This window comes from Danio rerio, chromosome 16, assembly GCF_052040795.2.
Source record: "Danio rerio strain M-AB ecotype USA chromosome 16, GRCz13ab, whole genome shotgun sequence".
Taxonomy (NCBI): domain Eukaryota; kingdom Metazoa; phylum Chordata; class Actinopteri; order Cypriniformes; family Danionidae; genus Danio; species Danio rerio.
In genome coordinates this window covers 45298612-45319645 of record NC_141036.1, presented here as the reverse complement: position 1 = coordinate 45319645, position 21034 = coordinate 45298612, and the positions used below count along the sequence as shown (strand labels likewise).

Sequence of the window (21034 nt, the reverse complement as noted above, 5' to 3'; positions counted from 1 at the left end):
GGCAAAATAAAAAATTGCTGCACCCAACTCCCGCAGCACCCATTCTGACTCACAGAAGTCTCCTGATCACCCCCTCCAGGCCTTAGATTATCCCATTATATATATATATATTTATATACTCTCTCATATATACATATATATTTATATATAGCGCTGCCACTTCCCTGCTCTATCTCCGTTTGGAGTGTTCCTCGAGCATTTTTGACTCTTAATGAGCCAACCCCGCCCACCCCTTATGGCCCCCCTTCACTAGTCTCCACCCAACCCCCTCCCCCGCTCTGGCTTCCACAGGAGTCAGTTTCAAACTTTGCTCCAACTGGAGCCCCCTACTCTTTCTTCATTCCTTAATTACTATATCCAGCAGCCGGATATAGTAAAAACTTTCTAGCTTTTTGGGGGAAATTCTTTGAAATACTCGGCTGCTGTCCCGAGCTAGAGGCATTTTTTGGGGAGCGATCGAGACCTACCTGATCTCGGTTCTCCTGATATGCTTCTAGACCGGGCGGGAGCCCTGGGCTCAAATATCTCCGAGCTCAGGGTTCTCTCCCGGGACAGCATGCCAAACCTGCTATAAGTGCCAAGCATATCTAAGTGGGAACTCTTGAAGTGAAGTTTCATAAACTAATTTCGAGAGGAGCACGTGATATGATTGTGCACCGCTGGCCACTCATCCGTAATCAGTAATAATCCAATCAGAATGATCCTAGCTTAGTATAAATGGATCACTTTCTCCCCATTGCACTATCTTCATTTTGGAAGAATCCCCCCTTCCACCCCATCTCCTCCTTTTTCTCCCCTTCTAAAGGGGGAGCGATCGAGACCTACCTGATCTCGGTTCTCCTGATATGCTTCTAGACCGGGCGGGAGCCCTGGGCTCAAATATCTCCGAGCTCAGGGTTCTCTCCCGGGACAGCATGCCAAACCTGCTATAAGTGCCAAGCATATCTAAGTGGGAACTCTTGAAATGCTTACACATTGCTTAATACACACAGGATGTACTGCAATACACAAATATGTTTACAAATGAAAAATAATTAAAGGATTAAAATATTACAAAAATGATTACTTTATACATAAATATAAAAACCACTGCCTGCGTGCCTTCATCATCTTGGAAAGCTTTTTTTCAGTTTATTTAACTTGTTTTTGTATAATGTTGTTAATATTATTAGCAGTATTATTTATTGTGAATATTTATATTTGTTTTATTAAAAACAAGCTTAGATTTGTCCACCTGTTGGGCTTTAGACCAGATGGGGCATAGCATCTTTAATTGGATATAACTCAGTTTTTTGACCACACTTTATTATTATTGTTCATTTATTTGTTTGCTGGAAATTAAAGCTGATTTTAGAAATTGAATTAAATCTTTGTGCTTAACAAACAGAATTAAATATGTAGACTAATGGATGTCTTTAGTGAAGTGCATACAACTCCGTTTCCTTATCCACGAAAGAGAGAAAGAGAAAGTAAAGAGGCCAAATAGAGGAGGTTCATTCTTTATCTTCGCACTGCAGATGGTCTGTTTAACTAGTGAAGCATTCAGTATTTCCACTTACAAAGTCCACCATGTAAATGGCAAATGTGCCATGGCGTTACACAACTGACTCTTAACGGAAATTGGAGATAAGACTCTGATTGGTTTAATACACCTTATGCTCAAAACACACCCATTACTCATTAAGAGAATAAGCACAACCCTGTTAGACCAGGTGCTCGGGCACAAAACATATTTTTCCGTCCTTAAAATAGCAGAAATGGATTCGGACACTCTTGCATGCTTTTGCATTATGTGCTTTGGACTTTGCGCGTAGACTGTTAAAATAGAGCCCAGAGATTTCAAACTCAAGGATGTGTTATTGCACTAAATACCTGTAGGTTGAACATTAGTGTGACACATAAAAAAAGAAACACAACTTGTAATAAGGAAAAAAGAGCCACTGCAATAATTAACTTTTTGCACTTAAAAACAGAAGTTAGGAGCTAGCTGTGGGACACGGCCTGAACCACATGATATTTGGCAGCTCCATTAAATGTTGCATCCTAAATGTGCTGTTATAACCTGGAAATCAAATGTTGTCAGGGCTTCGAGAAAATCAATTTGGTATTTTTGACCCACGTTACTTTCGTCCCCGCTCTCCCCTAACCGGACGTTCCATACAATTTTGGATAACAGATTATCTGTTCATATGGTTCACATCAACAGTTACAAATTGACTTTTTATTTCACAATTCGGAGGAAAAACAATAGATTAGCAAGATACAAAATCAAATCTGGGTAAGCTTACACTGGAAAAAAAATTGTGAGAAAACCCAAAAGTTTGTGTTTATTAGGGCATATTCAATTTATATCTCACAATGATTTTCTCTTAATAGGCTTTTAGTTTATACGCACAAAATACAGAAAATATTATTTCAATTAAAATAGCCATTTTCTGTTTTGGTATTTTTTTAAATGTAGTGATATCATAGCTAAAATGTAAGCATCATACTTCAGTTTTCACATAATTACCATTTCATTATCCTAAAATCATCATTTTAATATTATGATTCCATAATTACATTATTATTATTATTATTATTGTTATTATTATTATTATTATTATTAGTAGTAGTAGTAGTAGTAGTAGTAGTAGTAGTATCAATCATAAAAATCAATAATTAAGGATTTTCTAGGATTCTATGCCGAGCATAAATTCCAAAAAATAAAACAGCATTTATTTAAAATGTAAATGTTATGTAATATTTTTAATCTACTTTTCTGTCCCTTTTGATGCACTCTCGCTGAATATCCCAATTAATTATTTCCCAAAACTAAAGAAAATTCAATTTTAAGGAGTAAATAAGAAAAAAAAAATCCTTACAACATAATGAAAGTGCAATACATTTCATAAAACTGAAAACTTCAGATGTGTTTTTTCATTCATTCATTTTCTTGTTGGCTTATTCCCTTTATTAATCCAGGGTCGCCACTGCGTAATGAACCGCCAACTTATCCAGTACATTTTTACACAGCGGATGCCCTTCCAGCCGCAACCCATTACTAGGAAACATTCTCACACACTCATTCACATACACACTACGGACAATTTAGCTTACCCAATTCACCTGTACCGCATATCTTTGAACTGTGGGGGCAACCGGAGGAAACCCACACGAACGCAGGGAGAACATGCAAACTCCACACAGAAACGCCAACTGAGCCGAGGCTCGAACCAGCGACCTTCTTGCTGTGAGGCGACCGCACTACCTACTGCGCCACTGCATCGCCCTACTTCAGATATGTGTATCTGCTAAAAGTGCTCTACAGTCAGGACAGATGAATTAAAGCCCCGGTGAGATGTTGAGGAAGTGATTCTGAACTGATAAGAGTCTTAAAAGCAGAAAGAGCCCCTCATAAACTGTAAGCAGAGCTGTACGCCGCAGAACGCTTTCTCATCATCCTCCGCCAAAGCATCTGAGAAGCGCTGAACTTTCTGACAAACTGTTTGACGGAGGGTCTCCTCGGAATGATTAATCCTAATCAGGCTGGCATGTGAGAACGAGCGTGTGCGTCCGACTCTGGCCTAGTTCTGCCCAAGCGCTCATGTGATCCGTCAGATGATCGCAGTCGTTCTCCCTCTCCCTCTTTCTCTCTTTTGCCTGTTCTTCACATGTGTTTGCACTCTCGTCCCGGCGTGCCTGAAACGTAAACAGACCCGCAGTGTGGAGCAGCTCTGCCGTTAAGTGAGCAATGCATCATCTCTGCAGAAGTATGCATGACTCGCATTTGGATCGCATTATTTCACTTGTTGAAGTGGAACAGCTCACGTCTGGCCCTCATAATAGAGTCCAGCTGCGGCTGTACGGGCCAATAAGAAACAAGCAGAGCGCTTTTTGTGGAGAGCATGGCTGTCTGATCAGCTTGTTGACTCTAATGAAGTTGTCCCGATGCATTGGTAAAAGGCCGTTCATCTCTCCTCTCATTCTGCCAGTGGCTAGTGACTTGAGAAAAATTACTGGCCATAATTGTTTTTTTTATCATTTGTGGCTCTGTGTGTGCATCATTTCTTTTAAAAATAGAGTGAATCATTTAAAAAGAAAGTCTAATTGCAAGCATTATAAGCAGTGTTGCTTTCAACATTGCTTTCAACTTTAATTAGTTTGTTTATATGGCATGTGTAGCGTCAGAAAGTTCTCAGAAGGTAACATTGTTCCAACTTTTTAAAAAGGTAAATGAAGATGTATGTTATACAATGTGTCTCTAAATGCAAAGCTCCTATATTTAAAAAAAGAAAAGTACCCTTCAAGTTCTGAAAGAGGTCAAGCCTCAGACAGGTATGAAAGTGTAACTCAAAAGTAACATACCTGTAACACATTACTTTCCATAAAAAGTAACTAAGTAACACAACTAGTTACTTTTTAGGGGAGTAACTGAATATTGTAATGCATTACTTTCAAAAGTAACTTTTCCCAACACTAATTATAAGTGCCATTATTATTTTTTTGACTACATTATAACTGGCCATAAATATTTTTTATTACCTTTTGTAAAACTGTATGTGCATCATTTCTGAAAATAGAATAGACCGAAAAAATAAAAATAGACAGAAGAAGCATTATAATTATTATGTAATGTTGATTATTATTTTTATTGATGTTTTTAATCATACAATAACAGTGAGTAACAGTTCAAAATGACCACTTCACCACGTAGTGATGCCACGGAAGGACTACAGAATTCATAAAGTGTTTTTAGGTGTAGCGGCAGTTTGCGACAATGGTGCCAATGACACAAAGAGATGGAATGTGAGCAGAAATATAGAAATACCCTGCTACTTGTAAATGAAGAAGAAATAACGAAACAATGCATTATATTTCCTTCATCATTAAATATATATATATTTCCTTAATAATTAAAAACTTGTTAACAAGCTTTATTATCAATGTCAACTTAAGTGCAATGAGGATTCATTTTGGAAATTAAAACTAAAATAAAATTAGAGACAACTAAAATAAAAGTACAAACATACTGTAAATTAATAAATTAATTCATAAAGTGTGTTTGTTATTTTAAAGTGAAAGAACTAAAACAGCCAATAAATAAGCTTTTTCATTTACATTTTCTTTGTTGATTATATTTAACTTTTTCATTTTAATTATTTGTTATAATATAATAAATTAATATTTAAATAGGCCTAAATAATTATTTATTTGTAGAAAATATCAGAGAAACACAGAGAAGCAGTCTGGTGCATGCTCTAAAAGGGCATGAATATTGGTTTTGATATTGAGATATTGTTACCATATTTAATAGCAGTATTAAATACGTTATTTATATAATTACTATTACAATTATTTTACATTGCAACTGTAAAAGTACAAAAGTTTTTTTTTTTTTTTTTTAACCTTTAGCCTTTAATTTGGTTGGCAATTTTCTTTTTAATTGCTACTCTTTTTAAAAAATGTAACAAAACACTTAAACTTGCTTGGTTGCATGTTGGGCTTTTAAATTACATGTTAAAGCAAACTCACAGCTTTGCAGGAATAGGGAGTTTGTGTGGGTCATTTACTGAAACATTGAACACACTTAAGCGGGGGCACGGTGACTCAGTGGTTAGCACTCTTGCCTCACAGCAATAAGGTCGCTGGTTTGAGTCCCGGTTGAGTCAGTTGGCATTTCTGTGTGGAGTTTGCATGTTCTCCCTGTGATCACATGGGTTTCCTCCAGGTAATCCGGTTTCCCCCACAGTCCAGACATGCGGTATAGGTCAACTGAATAAACTAAATTGGCCATAGTATATGAGTGTGTGAGAGAGAGTATGAGTGTTTCCCAGTACTAAGTTGCGACTGGAAGGGCTTCCTCTAAATAAAACATATGCAGGAATAGTTGGCGGTTCATTCCGCTGTGGCGACCTCTGATAAATCAGAGACCAAGCCAAAGGAAAATGAATGAATGAATGAAAAAACTTATTATAATCTGTTTTCATGAAAAAGTCACAGTTCTCATCTCATATTACTTAGATATTTAAATAATTAAATATTATATTTAATAACAGTCATATTGCATTCTCGACTGTTGTTAGAATTAACAGCCAGCTGGTTTCAAACACTCTCCAACACAGATTTTTACTCGTATTTGATCAATTGGTGAGTGTTTGTTTAAGGCCCTGCCAGTAACCGTGTGTTTGCCCATGTGTGTCTCCTCTCATAGGGTGCTGTTATAACGCCAACCATGGACCACACCATCTCCATGCAGCCTGCGAACATGATGGGACCCCTCACCCAGCAGATGAACCACCTGTCTCTGGGCACCACTGGCACTGTGAGTGTGTGATCAGGCCTGTTCACCTACTAGCCAAACGCTAATTAAAAGTTTGCAAACTGATGTTGGAAAAGAAAGTAAAGCTCTGCCCAGGGGTGAGAATAAAGTACCTGGGAAATAAAATATGGATATGGTGTCAATATCATACTCAATTAAATCCATCTAGCCAAAATCACTCCTGAGCGAAATCCAATTATAAAATCCACATTGATTTGTACTTAAGTCTTTAAAATTAAAATCAATCAGGAAAGAAAAGTTAAATAGTACTTTAAATAAATGCTAGCAATGAGCGGTTTTGTTTGGTGCCTTTCACTTTATATGATACATTCACTTGAAGATTTGTATTTGTTGGCCAGTATATAGTAGATTTTTGGCTTTTAAATATAGAACAAATATACAAAGTTATTGGCCATCAGTATTAGACAACATCTTTATATTTGTGCATCTCTAATAGTTTTCCCCCCTTTTTAAAATCTCTAATAGTTTCTCCGCATCGCGAATGCCTCCCAAGGGACTCACCATTTCTGTGATGGTCACTTTGAACAATAGATTTTGATGGGACATTTTATGAAGAGCGAAAAATAAAAATGATTAACATTGAATAAAATAAATTAAAGTAAATGAGCAGCCACATCACTCAGCCTGCACTATTTTTTTCTGCTAATGGTTAAACAGATTACACTATGGTTTTTGGGTCATGGATCGGACCATTTTTTGGATCAGCACAAAAGGGAGGAGACAAATGTCAATTTCTTTTCAATTATACAAAAACATTACTGCAAAAAAACATTGGTTTTAGCAAACAGAATTTAGAACCTGTCATTTTAATCAAAATAAAAAATCAGCTGAAAAATTGTATTTAATAAAATAGTATTCAGCTTAAAAATTTTATTTAATACAAAAAACATCTTTGCTACTGCTGCTAATAATGCTAAATAAAGAAATCTTGTACAACAGATCATATTTATGTTCAATTAATGATTCAACAATTCACACATAAACTTTTGTTTGATTGTAGGTGTATCATTTTTGAAAACCTATTCAGTGACATAATTTTGATTGTTGTTTGTCGCCACCCATTGTTTACACAATGTAATTGCAACAACATTCACCAGCGTCAATTCCATTAAAATGTGATTTTAATCTTGAGCATAAACATCAGTGTTTAAGTCTAAACTATAAACTGTACTCCCAGTACTTCTGTGTTGTTTAATTGTTTTTAACTAACTGAAAAAGTAAAAACTGAATCTCTCTCGATCAAATGCAGATTTGTATGCAGAGCTTCGAAGGATTAATAAACACATGCAAATCATTATCATTTATCATTCATGTGGTGCGGGTTTTAACTGAGATCATGATCTTTTAATGTGTAGTTGTGCAGCTTTACACTGTAGGCGTTAATGCAGGCTAAACAAACAGTGACAGAAAACATTACCTAAGACACTAACACTAACCCAAGAAAGCATTTAGGTAGGTCCCACCACAACTTTTTCTGTCATTAATATTTTGGAAGCCGAAATGCTTTCATACGTATGATTTGAATGACACGGGAGGCAATCTCTCTGCAATTGTTATAAATGCTGGATTAACCTAAAAGTTAAAAAAGGTTATTAAACTGCGGGTCGGCGGGGCAGTGGCGCAGTAGGTAGTGCTGTCGCCTCACAGCAAGAAGGTCGCTGGTTCGAACCTCGGCTCAGTTGGCGTTTCTGTGTGGAGTTTGCATGTTCTCCCTGCGTTCACGTGGGTTTCCTCCGGGTGCTCCAGTTTCCCTCACAGTCCAAAGACATGCGGTACAGGTGAATTGGGTAGGCTAAATTGTCTGTAGTGTATGAGTGTGTGTGTGAATGTGTGTGTGGATGTTTCCCAGAGATGGGTTGCGGCTGGAAGGGCATCCGCTGCGTAAAAACGTGCTGGATAAGTTGGCTGTTCATTCTGCTGTGGCAATTCCGGATTAATAAAGGGACTAAGCCGACAAGAAAATTAATGTATGAAACTGCGGGTCACGTGTGTTCCGAACTGTGGGTTGTAATGTTCAAATCTGTTACATTTCTAGTATCTTAGTATAATACACTAAAAGCTCCACTGTTTTGAGCCAATTATTAATTATTTTTGTCTACTTATGTAAATGTGTTTGCATATATTTTTATTCAGTTTTCTTTATTTATTCAGTTTACCGTTATTTCATTATTTATTTATTTATTTTTGTACTTATTCAGTAATATTTTTAATTATATGCAGATTTTTTGATGATTTATGCACAATACAATTTATAAAGTAATATTTGCTATGTCTTTTAGTGGATGTATTATATGTGTAACAAGGAGTAGTCGGAGTACAACAGAGATGAGGATCCTCGTGCAGTTTATTTAGAGAATAGTCAGACAGGCAATGGTCAAACAGGTACAAACTGGAGTATGAGGGCAATCCAAGAGTGTAGTCAGAAACAGGCCAATGGTCAGGACAGGTGTCAAAGAATTAAAAATGGTAAACAAGACAAGGATCAAAACAAGGCAGAAAAAACAAGGAAAAACTCTTTGTAATGTTCATGGGAACAACAAGACTCAGCAATGTGTATGTCAAAGTGAGGTGTATAAATAGACCTGCTCTTTAGTCCTTAATAGCATCAACTTTGTGTGTAATCAGGGAGAGAACTGGAACTGGTGTGTGAGGTGCGTGATGGGATCTGTAGTTCATATCAGTGGCAGATGTGTAGTTCTTCCAGCAATCTGCAACTGCTACAGTAGATCGCTGGTGATCATAAAAATATGAGAGCCCTATTGTAGATTTGCTAGCAATAATAATTAGATTTGCATAATGTAAACCTTAAGCATCCACAGAAAGATAATTGTGCAACTGAAAATGCCTGTGCTCTTCTAAAAACACTCAGTAAGCGCTTCTTCAATAGTCTGAGCATTTAAAAACACTGTTCACTTTACTTTTTGCATAAACACACACTCAGCATCTTGCTACGCTGCTGCCATATAACAAAAATGAGCTTCCATTGACAAAAACAGAAAAAAATAAGTATAAGTTATGAAGTTTTTTATTTTATTTTATCTGTTTTTAGCTTCTGTACTCTCTAAATCATCAATCATTCTGCATAAATCTGCAGATATTTTTTATTCGATGCAAAAACAACTCAATAAATTAAGATTCTGCAGATTGTGTCTAGCCATAGTAATGACCATTAAATTATTATTTTCAGTGTTATCGTAATTATTATATCTATTATTACATTATCATAAGAATAAAAATCATTGCAGGCCGATAAATGATGTATTATTTTTATGGTTGATACATGCTGCTGGCCATGAGGGTTTTGAACCCTTCTACGTGCCTCCAATGTCAGTAAACAGAAAACTTCTACTAATTATCTTTACATAAACAGACTTGGCCCGGACATTAAATCGTGTACGGTGTCATTACTGCTCATTATTGCTTCTCAGTTTCCAACAAGAACAAGGCAGGATGCAATGGTGCTCAGCTGTTTTCCCTTCATGACACTGCAATTTCATCTCGGTTTATGTTTGAATAACTTTAAAGGGGACCTATTATGCAAAAGTCACATTTATCATTTTAAATTTTAAATACAGGTGTGTGGCATCAGTCTGAGAATTTACCCAGCCTCTAATGGTAAAAATCTAATAATTCTCCTTTTATAATTACAATTAATAAAAACAGTCCTCAGAAACAATTTGATTGACATTCTCCCTATGTACATGTCATCAGAGTAATAAAGTCCCACCCATTAATGACGATCTCTCCCTCATTAGCCTAAACAAGTGTGAGAAACAGCCGTTCGCCATTCACATTATACCTGCTGAAGATAATGTCAGTGACTAAGAGGCATTGTATATGTGGAGTTTTAGGATGCACAAATGAACACTTTAATCTTCATAGACTACATTCTTCTGAGCCACATCTTTTGACATTTTCAGCTTTTCACAGGGAATGTTAGTCCTATTTTGAATACTGGTACTAAATTTTTGCGCAGTATATATTATCAATTTATTACCTGGTAACTACTTTTTAACCCTTTATAGACACTGATTGAAATATGCATAAAAAACATGAATGTTACTATTTACAATATTTTTTTAGCATTTATGTCTTTAAAAAATTATATTGTAATCAGTGTCAATGAAGTTACCATCTATGAATTTCCCATATACAGTTGAAATCAGAATTATTCCCCCCCTTTTTTTAAATATTTCCCAAATGATGTTTAACAGAGCAAGAAATTTTCACTTAGTCTTATTTGTTTTATTTCGGCTAGAATAAAATCAGTTTTTAATTTTTTAAAAAAAATTTAAGGTAAAAATTATTAGCCCCTTTAAGCAAAATTTATTCGATAGTCTACAGAACAAACCATTGTTATACAATAACTTGCTTAATTACCCTAACCTGCCTAGTTAACCTACTGTAATTAACCTAGTTAAGCCTTTAAAAATTACTTTAAGCTGTATAGAAGTGTCTTGAAAACTATCTAAAATATTTTTTACTGTCCTCATGGCAAAGATAAAATAAATCAGTTATTAGAGATGAGTTATTAAAACTATTCTGTTTAGAAATGTGTTAAAAAATCTTTTCTCTGTTAAACAGATGGTGGTGGAAAAATAAACAGAGGGGCTAATAATTCAGGGGGGGGTAATAATTCTGACTTTAACTGTATGTTTTTTCACCTGATTATAGATTAACCGACCTAATCTGTGATAAATGTTAAGTTTGGTCTCTTTTTAAAGTTGACACTTGACAAATTATGCAGATGTTTGTGATATTTTAAATAAAGTTATAGATTTTTTTAATATTAAATGTATTTTATGAAATATACATGTACATATTTTTAACTCTAAACCTACAAAAATGTGAAAGTTAGGTTTTAAATGTGATGTTGATAATTGAAATTTTTACTTTTGTTCTGATGTCTTTAGGGTGCAGTACCAACAATTCCACTAAATTCAATTACATTACAATTTCTTTCTGAATGTGACCTATCTTTCGACTATAAACAACAAAACTGCGACAATTATTCGTGACCATTTAACATTCGTTTGTTTTAAAGAGTTATAACACATTTTTTGTGCAGTATTTTAAGCTGAAACTACGCACACACACGGGAAATCAGAGACTTATTTTACATGTTGTTAAAAAAAGGGGCATATTAATTAGGTCCCCTTAAATAATAAGTCTCTCTGTTTAAAGTGCTACATTTTGATGTTAAACCTGTCAAAGCTGTACAGTATGTCTGAAATAAGATGACACCACAACAATAAGTGTGATCTCCGCTGTCGTATATATTTTATGAACAGTTCATGCATACAGTAAAACTGCAAGCCAATGTGAATTGGTCCATATTAATGCACAGTCCATGTGATTTTTGTCCTGTGTGTTTTAATTTTGTTTCCAGTACATGACTGCGGCTGCTGCTCCTATGCAGGGGACCTATATTCCCCAGTACACTGCGGTGCCTGCCTCTGCTGTCTCAGTGGAGGTGAGTTTCTGGGTGACTGCAAATCCATTCACTGCTCCAGCTGATTAGACCAGCTCTGCTAATTGAAAACGTAGAGATCACTTGCCTCGGGGCACAAAATCCACCCACAACTTCCTTAGTGCCTTTTTTATTCACAGCTTTACGAGGTCTGGAGCTCAATCTGGCGCGAGAGCTAAACGCAGCTCTTTTTGGTTGAGGTTAAATAGTATTTCAGTTGTGTGTGTGTGTGTGTGTGTGTGTGTGTGTGTGTGTGTTTGTGTGTGTGTGTGTGTGTGTGTGTGTGTGTGTGTGTGTGTGTTAGGACGTCCTGTAATTCAGACATCATGTTGTTGCAGGGAGTGGTGACGGATGCTTCTCCACAGAGCGTTCCAGCCTCGTCACAGGACGCCAGCGGGCAGCAACAGGCTCTGGGTGTGGAAAACACCAGCGATCACGCGCCCACCTACTCTTTTCAGCCCGCCAAGTGAGTTTGACTGACACTGCACACTGATGAGATGAATAGCGGACATGCATATAGGTGTCGTTGCAGGAGTACAACATTTTATAGCATTGCATTTTGGTTGTCGATAGATAAAACGTAGCAGTAGATTTATTATGATTATTATTATGAAATGATGATAATGCTATTATTATAAAATAATAATAATAATAATAATAATAATAGAAATGCTCATTGCATGGCTTTCAAAATTCTGTGAAATAAATGTAGTATATTTTAATTCAATAATATTTTTATTTTTGGTACTAAACATTTGTCCAGTAGGTTTTCAATTTATTACCTTGTAACCACTTTTTAACCCTTTATATGACACTCATTGAAATACTTATTAAAATAACATGTGTTACTATTTACAAGACTTTTCACTTCAGCATTTATGTCTTTAAAAATTATATTGTAATCAGTGTGAGTGAAGTGACCATGTATTTGTTTGTTGCCCAATTAAAGGTTAAGCAAAATTTAAATTCCAACTTAATCCGTGATAAATCTTGAATGCTTAAGACTTGAGACTTAAGTTTGGTCTCTTTTTTTAATGATGACACTTGGCAAATTATGCAGGTTTTATGTGATATTTTAAATAAAGTTATAGAATAATTTTTAATATGAAATTTATGAAATGCATATTTTTAACTCTAAATCTGCAAAAATATGAAAGTTATGTTTCAAATTTGAGGTTAATAATTGAAAATTTGGCTTTTGTTCTGATGTCTTTAGTAGGCAATTACAAAAAGCGCTAGCAAATTGAGAAAAGATCTTCTTCAGTTTGACAGCACATGACCGGCAAATCCTCACAACGCGAATACATTTTTAAAAATGTGCTGCATTTCTCACAATGCAAACATTTTACGAAAACGTGCTGCATTTTCTCACAACACAACAGAAATTTTTCAAATTATCCTAAAACATGACCGACTGTGATAATTAGGTTATGGTTATTTAGGCTAATACATACTAAAGGCACAACACATAACAAATAAAAAGCTCACCTTTCAAAGATGACCTACAAGTTCTTTGAACAATAGTCACAGCACAGCAGTGTTTTTGGGTCCACTTGAAACATTTCCGTTGTGTTCTGATGTTTTTGTGTTGTGAGAAAATGCATCGCGTTTTATTCTTTGTTTGGGCTGTGAGAAAATGCAGTACATTTTTTTAAAATGTGTTTGGGTTGTGAGGATTTGCAGCACGTGTGCTGTCAAACAGATGAAGATCTTTTTCAATTTGCTGGCATTTTTTTTAATTGTTTAATAAATTGTATATATAAATAAATAAAAATTTATAAAAAAAAATTGTTTTCTTAAATTGCAGCAAGTTAAGCTCTCTCGGCATAAAAGCCACAAAACTCAATCTGTGATAAATGTTGAATGCTTTGTAGTGCAGACTTAAGTTTGGTCTCCTTTTAAAGATAACACTTGGCTGATTATGCAGGGGTTTATATGATTTCTTAAATAAAGTTACAGAATATGTTTTTTAAAATGAAATTTTTTGATATACATATTTTTAACTCTAAACCTGCAAAAAATATGATCGTTATGTTTCAATTTTGAGGTTGATAATAAGCTTTTGTTTTGATGTCTTTAGTACGGAGCTTAACGTGCTACAATTTTAGAAAACTGCAATCACAAAAAATGCCAGCAAATTAAGAAAAGATCTTCATCAGTTTGACAGCAAATGTGCTGCAAATTCTTACAGCACAAACCCATTTTTTAAAAAACGCGCTGCATTTTCACACAATGCAAACAATTAATAAACGTACTGCATTTTCTCACAATGCAAACATTTTACAAAAATGTGCTGCATTATTTCACAACACAACAGAAATGATCAAGGAGACCATAAAACATGACGGACCCGGCTATTTAGGTTATGGCTGTTTAGGCTTATAAATGCTAAAGACTAGGGAATCGGAATATTATTTTTATTACTAAAAATAAAGAAACAAAAAGCTCACCTTTCAAAGATTACCTACAACTTCACTGAGCAATAGTTGCAGCACAGGGTTTTTGGGTCTGTTGTGTTTTTTTTTTTTTTTTTTGTTGTGTTGTGAGAAAATGCAGCGTTTTTGTAAATTGTTTGCATTGCGAGAAAATGCAGCGAATTTCATCGATTTGTTTATGTGGTGAGAAACTGTAGTGTATTTTTTATGTGTATACATTGTGAGGATTTTCAGCACGTGATCTATACTTAATTTGCTGGTGTTTTTTGTAATTGCATGTGTTTTCTTAAATTGCAGCACGTTAAGCTCTCTCGACCACTGTACTTTAGTGTGCAGTACCAACGATTCAACTAAATTCAATTAAATTAACAATTTTTTTTTTCTCCCAATGTGGCCTAGAGTATATTTCAACTATGAACAACAAAACTGCAACAATTATTCATGACCATTTAACCTTTCATATGTTTTCATTTATTCCAAAATCTATTTTTATTGAAAACAACTTATTGTCTAGGTTTCTATAGCATGATTCCTGAAATGGTTGCTATTTTATTAAATGATTTCTAAAACATTATCATTATGCGTGTTGCCATGTTATATTGTACATTACCACATCATTGCATTGACTAGAATATATTTTTTATGACAAAGTTGTACTACAGTACAGGCTAAATCCATGGAATACCTGCAGCCTTCTATTTGGTTCAACAAAAGCAGTAGTTATTGAGCTATCAGGGCTCCAGTAAGTGATCATACAGAAGTGAACCTTGTACGTTTTACTTTCTGCTTTTGAAACTCCAGATAACCAGAGGAGGAGCGGGGTGCTGAGGTGACTGCGTTGCCTTGAGACTGGGGGACTGCAATGAGGGAACATTGAAGACAGAGCGCAAGAGATAGGAAAACACGTTTGTGTCTACTTTTGCACAAGCATCTAAAAAACAACAACAAACAAACAATTTATTTAACACCTGGCCCACAGCGGAGGACCTTTGGAGAAACTCACAACCAGATGGGAAACCAGATGAGAAATGCAGTCTGGGCTACCCTGATGAAAAAAAACTTTACCTTCATGAAGTGAACGAATTCAAACAAGTACAAGTTTTCCTATTCTTTTTTTTTTGTTTTTGAATGTGCAGGTAGGTTTTCAGAAACAGTGGGTTTTTCTATTAGACGAGGAAGCACGTTCTTGTAAAACAATGAGAGAAGGAGCAAAAGAAGTCTTCCTCGGAATTCTAAGCTACTATTACTTTTCTTTTTTTATGAGTTAGATTTTAGTTTTCTAGAGAATATCAATGTTTTTTCATCTTTGTTGCCTTAATTTCGAAAAACATCTAAGACTTTTTTCCTGTTTGAACTGAACAGACTGACGAATGCAGTGAAAATGACCTGACACAGAAAGGAAAATTACTTGTATAAAGCATAGAGAGAGAGAGAGAGAACGGTCTCCTTGAGACGTTTTAAATTATCAGTGGTGACTTTGTGTTTAAATGAGGGGACAAAAAAATATTGTGGTCATGATGATGATGGTGATGATTAAAGAGAGTTGCATTTTTTTAGAAACAGAGGAAAAAAAAAGTTAATCCACTGCATCATGGGAAATGCAGTTTATTGTGTAGTGCAGATCATTTTTAATGGCATTATTGTTTTTATCTGCAATATTTTTTATGAGCTTTAAGGTGTTTTTAGCCTGCTTTGCTTGTTTCATTGCGGAAAAACTAAAAAAAAAAAAAACTAAAACAGTCAAAAAAAATGGCAGTGCAAATCTACATAGATTAAAAAAGCTTATGGATTAAATCAAGACAAAAAAAGCAAATGTGTGCAAAAAGCAATAGTAATAGGAAATTGTTGACAATTTCTTTAGTCTTTCTTAGCTGTGGATCAAATGCAGCCCATGGATGGCATATTTTATACCAAAGATGAAGAAACCCCCCTCAAGACAGTGGAGTGGATAGATTTTTTTTTTTCTTTCTGATTTTTTTCTATTTGAGATTGTTTGTTTTCTTTTGGCGTAGTAGTAGTTTGGTTTCAGAGGTATCTGTTTGACCTTGACGGCCAGATTAGTACCTGACGGTTTAAACTTCCTTCCACTGTTGCAAAGTCTATGTCAATTGTTGAGAGGCAGAAAAGCACCATCGCTGATTGTCATGAGTGTGATTTTTGTCCAGCAGAGGACGGCAGAGAACGGCTGAACCATCAATCATCCTCCGTCTGCCCGGCTCAATGAACTATACCTCTTTCGCTGCACCTTCTCGGTCGCCGACTCACGGTCGGTCACTACTAAACACGTCCGTTCAGTTCCAGCTTTCTCTCAGAGAAGGCCGTTTTACCGTCATTTCAACTCAACAGGAAGGAAGCACTCACTAGTGTGTGTATTTAAACTCTGTGTACAGATCACTACCTCATCGAAAGCAATTTTACCATGAGGAAACACAGGAGTTTGTGTTGCAGGTCATGAAACACAAGCTTTGCTTCAGGGGCACTGAAAAACATTAGCAATTAGCAGCATTAGCGTAACATGTTGTTGTTCTGAGCACCTCCGTCCTTCTCTGTTTTTGCAGTCACGTCGATTGAAACGCCTCATATTATATGCAAGGTTTCTTTAATCAACCAGATGCCATAGGAAATCTCTTGTGAACATTACTTGAAAAACAACGGCTCTGTCCCAACGCCCCTTTGGGTTGTTTTCGAGTCCACGTTTTGATGACACAATGCTAGTTAGTAATCCATAGTAATTGTAAAAATGACCATTGCACGACTGGGACAGAGCCTCTAAGGTGCCCCGTCATCATGGGATTCGGCGGTTGCTCAGGTGCCTTGACAGCTGGGAAATAGGGTGCAGAATATCTTGCGTAACATTTCGACCTTACATATTTGAAATCTGCTTTCGTTTTATCAAACTACCCATTTCAGAAACTAGCAAACACGTGTAGAAAGAGGAAAAATCTCAAATATTAAAGGGATATGTTATCCAAAAAAGATTTGATTGTCAGCAAAGTTGTTTTACAATCTGTATGACTTACTGATTCTCAGTGATCTCAGCTATCCATCTTAGTATGTCCACAAGAATACCTGAATGGTCTATTATTTTCAGTTAAAAGTGGAGATGCTTGTATATTGCACATCAGGGGACAAAGAGAAAGCTAAATAGAATTATAAATGAGCTAAAAAGTTTAAAAAGAGCTACAAACATGATGAGACCTGTGGTTTAGTAGAGATAATATAAGAGTTCAGTGATTTAAAACAAAAAAGCTGATGTTTATTTAATGCCACCCGCATTTCATTCTGTCTGCATCAACATTATGAACTTTTACAGAGATATGTTTGGTTATTCTATTCTATTATGCACTGTAAAACCCCAAAAATTACAGTATCTCAAACCATTTGAGGAAATCAATTGCAACAAACCATTAAAGTTTAAAAACTAATCCTAATGAGTAGTGTGAACTTACTCCATTTGAGGAAATGAAGCAATTTGAGCACCGGATACCCCAGTAAATGAAGAGAGCTCAAACCAACTGAGTACTGTAAAACTCAATAAGTTAAGCCAACTCAAACCTTTTGAGGAAACCGATTGCAACAAACCATTTGAGTTCAAAAACTAATCTATATGAGTACTGTGAACTTACTCCATTTAAGTTGAAGTAATGAGGTATTTAATTAACTCTTTTTCTTAACACTGAGTTCAAAACTCATTTCAAATGAGTAGAATTAACTTTCAGTCAATTTTGAGTCCACTCTACAATCCTTTCTTTTGATTTGACTGTTGGGTTTTACAGTGTATCATTATGTGCTCTCTACAGCTAACTAGGGGTGTGTGATATTGGCACAAAAATTTTACATTTTTATAACAAAGTTTTGTTCTGTTTTCAGCTGGTACCTTAGTTTAGTCTAATCATTGATAAATTATTTTGTTCAAACTATTTTCAATGGTAAAACAACCTAAAAAACGTGACCCTAGAACCTAAAACCACAAGTCATAAGTGTAAATTTGGAAATTGAGATATATGCATCAACTGCATAAATAAATAAACTTTCCATTAATGTATACTTGGTTTGAAGAGGACAATATATGACAGGGACACAACTATTTGAATATATGTAATCTGTGAGTTTAAAAAATACATAATAAATACAGAGAGAATTGCCTTTAAATTTGTCTAAAGTGCTTAGCAATGCACATTACTAATCAAAAATTTTATTAATATTGTAATGATTTTGGCATAAAAGAAAACAGATAATTGTGACCCATACAATGTATTTTAGATTTTTACCAAACAATATACCCCTATAACGGAGGCATGGTGGCTCAGTGGTTAGCACTCATAGTAAGAAGGTCACAGGTTCAAGTCCCGGCTGGGCATTTCTGTGTGGAGTTTGCATGCTCTCCCCGTGTTCACGTAAGTTTCTTTAAGGTGCTCCGGTTTCCCCCAAAGTCCAAAGATGTGCAGTGAACTGAACAAACTAAATTTGTAGTAGTGTATGTGTGTGAATGAGTATGGATGTTTCCCAGTACTGGGTTGCAGCTGGAAGGGCATCCGCTGCGTAAAACATATGCTGGATAAGTTGGCGGTTCATTCCGCTGTGGCAGACCCCTGGCGAATAAAGGAACTAAGCCGAAGGAAAATGAATAAACATTTGAAAGACACAGCTATTTGAATATGTGCAACATGTGGGTTAAAAAATACAAAGAAAATTGCCTTTAAATATGTCTAAAGTGCTTTGCAATGCACATTTCTCATCAAAAATTGAGTTTTGCTATATTTGCAGTAGGAAATTTACTAAATACCTTCAAGGTACACAATCTTTGTTTATATTGCAGTGGTTTTTGGAATAAAAAAAGCAAAAACATTGGACTTTTGCCAAAAAAAAATAGCCCTATAACATAAGATGGTATTGTGGACAAATGTAAGTCACTCAGTATTAACTTTTTTGTTGGACTGAGTATAAAATCAATATCACATTTGCAATCATGCTCACATGCTGGAAATGGCACTCTTGTTTGTGGGATATTATTGAACTATATAATGTCTTATATAAAACAAAAACCCATACAGGGCGTTCATAACTTGAATTATAGGCTCATTCTTCATTCTAATAGTATTAATCAGGCAGTGAACGCTTTTGGACTTTATTAGACTTTATGTTTTTGTTTGTTTTACGCAAAGGGAGTGACATTCTCGATAATGTCAGCTCGCAAATCGTTAAAACAACAATTAAGATTATATTATTGCAGACCATGAATTTCACACACACCCCTAGAAACAACCGACATATCAATATGCTGCTTTATTTCTTCACAATACGACAGGAAATTAAAAGAATTGAGAATGTAAAAATGCGACAGGATGACTGACAGGACGAAAAATTAAAGTCAGAACATTATCTTCTGGTAGGTGTTCATCTTATTTCACGTTTAGCAGAGAGAAAGTCATACAGGTTTGGAATGACAAAATTGTTCACATTTATTTTGGATGAACTATCCATTTAATACAGCAACAAGGCTGCTGTCCTTTATTTACCTTGAATTACGCGTGATTTGAACGCGGTCAGATCTATTAAGACGTCAGTAAAGAGTTTCCACGCACATGCTGAATTATAGACTGGAATCATGGCCGCTCATAAATAGGTTTTACAGTCGGGGTAATTAGAGTTGTCGAGGTGCTCTGGGAATACATTATTCTGTCATTAAAGAGAGACTTTTGAAAAGATCTTTTGAAAGTCATCATAAACGCTTCAGTCTGTTTTTATTCTCTACGTAATGAGCTCAATTAGCCACTAGGGGACAGTATTAAAGCAAAGTTGGTGTACTTTATCCTCTGTGATGACCATAACAGTGAGCTGAGAAAAGTTCACACTGTGGATTAAAGCGATGCCAAGTTCATGATGACTGCTTCAATAAGGACATGAAGCTAGCTTTTCATTTTCAAAACAAAAAGATACAAAATAAGGAAAAAAAAGTCACTGTGTTTTTGTGTTTATCCACTGTCTTTTTGGAGAGTTCTTTTTATCATGTGCTCGCTGCTATCAAGCATTCAGTATTTAAGTGGTCTGGGCCTTGGGGACGGAAAGGAAGTCTCTTCATGAAAGAGTGAATAATTGTGTGGGATGAAGCTGAAGGTTTGAATGGAGTTTTCTCATCCCAGCTGTAATTTAGTAAGCTAAAAACACTTTTATCCATCCACTCGAAGGCTTAGAAACCCTTTGCTCCATTCATTGGCTGTGAGGTCAAAGCCATGCATTATATCTGTGCATCTGATTGGCTGTCGCAGTTGGGGTCATTGAATGGCCGATGTTCATTCGCTGGATGGACTGTTATGAAACAGCGCAACTACGTTCAACCAAATTCAACACAAACAGCAAAACCTCAATTAGACACTAACGTACTGGCAGATGAAATAGAGAAATATTTATGGAAATGTTTTTTTTTGTACAGGTGTTGTTGAACTATGAACGCGGAACAGTTTTACGATGCTAACGACGATTTTTAATTTCGTTTTGAGTTGCTTCACTTTCTTGCCTCCCATGTGCTCGAGCTGTGATCCTGAGAGTGTCTGTAGACCAGTGGATGTTAGGTTTAAACTTGTTCATTTTTTATTTTTGTTTCTTTTGATGAAGCTTTCAATAAAAAAAATCTACAAAATCACACCACTGTTTTGACTTGTGCTCCAGCTTTTCTTTGTGAGGTTTCATTTACTGTTCATTTTCCTCACCGTTCAGGGATGACTTTTGTATTCAGTACAGCATTAAATACGATTTTATTAGCTAAAATTGTGCTCGTTCGTCACTTTGAGAGACAAGAAATAGATA

General features: G+C 35.5%; 1 protein-coding gene across 14 annotated transcripts in view; it reads left to right on the top strand.

The window, feature by feature from the left end:
• The window catches only part of rbms3 (RNA binding motif, single stranded interacting protein), a 261466-nt gene extending 240596 nt beyond the window's left edge, over window positions 1–20870 (top strand). For 6 of the 14 annotated variants that reach the window (XM_087286245.1, XM_087286242.1, XM_087286244.1 and 3 more), the window contains 4 exons: window positions 6194–6304; window positions 11712–11795; window positions 12131–12258; window positions 15029–20870. In XM_087286245.1, the coding sequence (XP_087142371.1) occupies window positions 6194–6304; window positions 11712–11795; window positions 12131–12258; window positions 15029–15032 (327 nt within the window). In that variant the 3' untranslated portion in view covers window positions 15033–20870. 14 annotated transcript variants of the gene reach the window in all.
• The last annotated feature ends 164 nt before the right edge of the window (window positions 20871–21034 follow it).